The sequence below is a fragment of the Chroicocephalus ridibundus genome, unplaced genomic scaffold (genome assembly GCF_963924245.1).
Source record: "Chroicocephalus ridibundus unplaced genomic scaffold, bChrRid1.1 SCAFFOLD_26, whole genome shotgun sequence".
NCBI classification, from domain to species: Eukaryota; Metazoa; Chordata; class Aves; order Charadriiformes; family Laridae; genus Chroicocephalus; species Chroicocephalus ridibundus.
The window spans coordinates 2,689,946-2,694,532 of NW_026961775.1; the positions used below are offsets into that span (position 1 = coordinate 2,689,946).

Genomic DNA, 4,587 nt, shown 5'->3' on the forward strand with positions numbered 1-4,587 from the left:
GCAATCTCCACCCAACACCAGAAGATGTAGCTTAAAGTCCTCTCCATGTGCAGCTGCTTCTCTCTGATGGGAATGATGCCAGGCTGGGCATGAGAAACACAATCACAATGCCTGGCCACCCCGGGAGAATACAGGTGTAGCCCAAACTCAGCATTAGTTCACCAGAAACCAGTCACTGCAGGACTGATCCCTGACTCAATGCTGAGTGCTGAGCCCCAACAACATGCGCTCCTGAGCAGGAGCTGGGAAGCCGCCTGCTCAGTCAGTCGAGGGCTGCAGAGGAACCGCACTCACCTTGGGAACATGCGGTCAGGAGCAGCCTGCATCCCCCAAGTGGTGGCCGCTCCACCGGAGACCACTGCACATCGCACCCACAGCCTCTGCAAAGTGGCACAGAGCTGTTAGAAGCTTCCCAAGGCAGTTTTTTCGTGGCTCCCAAACAAAGCGGTCACTGTGTCCTACTTCAAAAGAAAGCCACTTCTCAACAGCCCTCTCCCAAACCTTCCTCCATGAACATTAGCCCTTGCTCTGCTCTGAAGAAGCTGCAGAGCAAACCCTGAGACTGCGCAATATAACACTGCCAGGCTTTTCACAGGGCAAGGACCCAGAACCTCAGAAGAAACTTTCTTTGCCAAGGCAGAAGTCAGTGGCGGTGAGCACGGGGAAAGAAAGGCATGTCACTGCCCTGCCACATCCAGGCTGGCCAACGGCGATTGGCTTCCCAAAGACACTGAGGCGTCCTCAAAAGTGGAGCAACTTACAGTGTGAAGCAGTGCCATGCGGCTGGCCTTGCTCTCCAGCCCTGTGACGTAGTCGTAATAAAACCGCATGCACAGGACACCGTCTTGGCAGGAGAGAACGCCAATGTCTTTGAAGGCGAAGGAGAGGTGCTGCTTGTTCCTCAGTTGGAAAGAGTAGAGGAGTATGGTGTCTCGCATGCAGTCCTCCACCATGTGGCGCGGGAAGGAGGTGGCTTGTGATAGTCACCTGTAGTTCAGCGGCTTGATCTCGACATCCTCTGCAAGGAGGAGAAACATCGTCACTGCCACAGCAGGCTAAATTTCCATGTACGATTCGTAACAAAATGCCACAGAAAAGGTCATTTATCAACACAGCTCTTGGGGAGTGGTTTGTTTTGGGGGCGTTCAAGCCATCCCTCGACCTTTGGAGGCAACTCTTTGTTTCTCCCGGCCCTTTCCAAAGAGCAGAGAGCACACACCTGCCCCTAGACACGGAGTGGGGAAGTGGCATGTGGCCTCTGGCTTCTCACCAGGGATAACCCCTGTGGGGAACGTGAGCTCCTGCAGACACGCCTTGTCCATGTTCAGCTGGAAGACTGGTCTTCGAGCCATAAACACCTCTTCTTCACCCTGGAATCGCTCTTGGACCATAGTGAAGGTCCCGAGTCCTGGGAGCAGGACGCCCTGCCCGGGAAAAAGACCAAAGGCTGGTGAGTGAGGACTTCAGAGAGGGGCAAAGGGAAAGCTGTGGAAAAGGCCCATGTTCTCCGTTTGTTTTCTTCCCCTCCTCAAAACTTTTCACAGAATCACAGAATCTTAGTGGTTGGAAGGGACCTTTGAGATCATCGAGTCCAACCACAGAAAAAAAAAAAAAACCAAAAAAACACACACACAAAAAAAAAGCACCCACCAACTAAACTCCACACCCACAACCCCACACACAACACCCCACCACAAACCAATAATCTTGGGCACTAGAGCATGCCCTGAAGAGCCATGTCTACACGTTTCTTAAATACCTCCAGGGATGGTGACTCCACCACCTCCCTGGGTAGGTTGTTCCAGTGCCTGACCACTCTTTCAGTAAAGTCATTCTTCCTAATATCTAATCTAAATCTCCCTTGCCGCAGCTTCATACCATTTCCTCTGGTCCTGTCGTTATTCCCTTGGGAGAAGAGGCCAACCCCTGCCTCTCTATAGTTTCCTTTCAGGTAGTTGTAGAGGGCAATGAGGTCTCCCCTCAGCCTCCTCTTCTCCAAACTAAACATGCCCAGTTCCCTCAGCCTCTTTTCACAGGACTTGTTCTCCAGACCCCTCACCAGCTTGGTGGCTCTCCTCTGGACATGCTCCAGCACTTCAATGTCTTTCCTGTAGTGAGGGGCCCAAAACTGAACACAGTACTCAAGGTGAGGCCTCACCAGTGCCGAGTACAGAGGCACGATGACTTCCCTACTCCTGCTGGCCACGCTATTCCTGATACAAGCCAGGATGCCATTGGCCCTCTTGGCCACCTGGGCACACTGCTGGCTCATGTTAAGCCGGCTGTCCACTAACACTCCCAGGTCCTTTTCTGCCGGGCAGCTTTCCAGCCACTCAGCCCCAAGCCTGTAGCGTTGTTCGGGGTTGTTGTGACCAAAATGCAGGGCCCGGATTTAGAATCATAGAATCATAGAATTGTTGAGGTTGGAAGGGACCTTTAAGATCATCGAGTCCAACCTTTAGCCTACCCTGACAAGAGCCACTTCTAAACCATGTCCCTCAGTGCCCCATCTACCCTTTTTTTAAACACATCCAGGGATGGTGAATCCACCACCTCCCTGGGCAGCCTATTCCAATGTTTAATAACCCTTTCAGTGAAAAAATGTCTCCTAATATCTAATCTAAACCTCCCGTGACGTAACTTGAACCCGTTTCCCCTCGTCCTATCACTTGTCACCAGGGAGAAGTTTGCCAACATCCCTTAGCTAGAGAGGATCCCAGGCACTTGCAGCACAGGGAATACCCCTGGGACTGATTCCTATGGATTATCCTTGGCATTACTGGCCCAGCATAATGCCCTGTGTCTCTGCCTGGTCTCTTCACTCTGATCACAGCAAAGGGCAAAGCCCTATCGTCTGCCAGACGCTTTCTCAGGCTAGATCTGGACTTGGTTTCTCCCCTGGTTGACCAAGTAGCAGCTCTTGGCATATGGGGTCTTCTCGGTGTGCTGCCAGGATGCTCAGGGAGGGATTGCTCCCCCGGGCCCGGGCTCTCCAGGGCAAAGGGGGACCAAGACGCCAGCCCACCTTGTCCAGCTTCAGCTGTCCCAGGATGTACGCAGACACAGCATCCCAGATAGTCACAACCTCTGTAAAGCGAGGGAAAGAGGTGTCAGGCTTGGGGACAGCCAGCTCACAGCCTCTCGACATGCTCCTCGCCCAGGGGGTGACAGATGCAGGCATCCACAAACAGCCCAGCCAGACACTGCCATCACAGCTGCGGACCTGGGCTGTGCCCCAATTTCAGACTGCCAGCCTTACTCTTCTCCTGGGGCAGGGCTGGAGCAGAAATGGGGACATGGGAAGGACTCACGACCAGGGCTGTGGCCACCTAACCCCCACAAAGGAATGGCACCCCAGAGGCCAGAACATGGTCTGCCAGCCTGGTGGCACAAGAGGACCCCGTGGAGAGGAAGAGAGGTTCTCCCAAAGGAGACCAGTCCAAGGTGAAGGGCTAATTTTTCATCCCAGGGCCAGAACCCTTAGAGGTAGCAGCGCCCAGGGAAAGCTGGCTGTGGATGGCTTCCCTCGCAAGGGCACCAAGACATTCCCACGGGAGCCTCAGGGCTCAGGGCAGCCCCAGCATCACAACCCAGGAGTCTGGGATGCCACACTGTGCCTTGAGCCTTCAGGAGGGGCTCTCGCTGCATCCCCCAGCCCTGCCCAGCCACCCCCACAGTCCAGCAGCTCCAGCTTTTGACACCGACAGCCCCAGTGCAACCCCTTGGGAAGCAGCTCCTAAACCTCTTACCCTTGGTGGAGAGACACAGGAGGGAGGGGAACAAGCTGCTCAGCTCCAAGCTGACGGCCACGGTGCAGCAGCCCTCCATGGCGCTTGCCGCTTGCTCTCAGCTCAGAAAAAAGGGCTGCTCTTTGCAGCTCCTCACCCAAACCTCCTCTCTGACGTGCCCCTGCTCTGCCTGTCAGCAAGAGTCCCCCAGCGCAGCCCCGATGCCTCCCGACCCTGCTCCTGGCCGTGGAGCAGCTCCAAAGGGCAGCAGTGGGGAGCCCCTGAGCAGTGCCCAGGCCTCACCAGGAAGTGCCGGCACTGCCACGGCACTGGGGAGACCCTCACCCTCCCCAATAGCCACCCCCAAATCTATGGGAACCCCCCCAATAGGCCCCCGCCCCCCATCTGTGCCCCCCTCCAAATCTGGGGACACACCCCCCCCCCCTTGGTGTGCTCGCTCTGCTCCTCTCCAGGGGACCCAGGCATCTGGGTGCCCCCGCCCCGGGAACGGGAGGGAATTGAGGAGGGATGGGAGTCGCCTGGGTGCCTGGGGCCCTCCAGGACACCCCCCACCACCACCCTCAAGGTTATGTGTGCCTCAGTTTCCCCTGAGTGCGTGCGGGGCAGTCACTCCCCGGATGACCAGGTCCCCGCCAGCCCAACGGGCGCTGTCGCGATGAGGCCGGAAAGCGCGGACGCAAAGCAGCCGTAAAGCGCACAGCGGGGGTGGGGCCGAGGGGTGGGGGGTGACTCAGGCCGCCGTTAACTTCTGGGGGCGTGGCCACAGCGGGGAGCACACGGCGGCATTTGGGTGGGAGTGGCACACGGCGGCGGCTCAGCGTCCTCAGGCTGGTGTGCC

The 4,587-nt window shown here is 56.7% G+C and overlaps 1 protein-coding gene across 2 annotated transcripts; it reads right to left on the reverse strand.

Moving 5' to 3' along the window:
• Positions 1–829: 829 nt before the first annotated feature.
• On the reverse strand, positions 830–3,901 carry LOC134509720 (coiled-coil domain-containing protein 81-like). 2 transcript variants are annotated; one of them, XM_063322328.1, is made up of 4 exons: positions 3,750–3,901; positions 3,026–3,087; positions 1,220–1,424; positions 830–1,018 (listed from the first exon to the last, which is right to left on the reverse strand). In XM_063322328.1, the coding sequence occupies exons 1-4, from the start codon at positions 3,826–3,828 to the stop codon at positions 984–986; spliced, it is 381 nt and encodes a 126-aa protein (XP_063178398.1). In that variant the 5' UTR covers positions 3,829–3,901; the 3' UTR covers positions 830–983. The 2 variants fall into 2 exon arrangements, with proteins under 2 accessions (XP_063178398.1, XP_063178397.1); XM_063322327.1 differs by lacking the exon at positions 830–1,018 and having other exon boundaries at positions 1,098–1,424.
• Between the last annotated feature and the right edge of the window lie 686 nt (positions 3,902–4,587).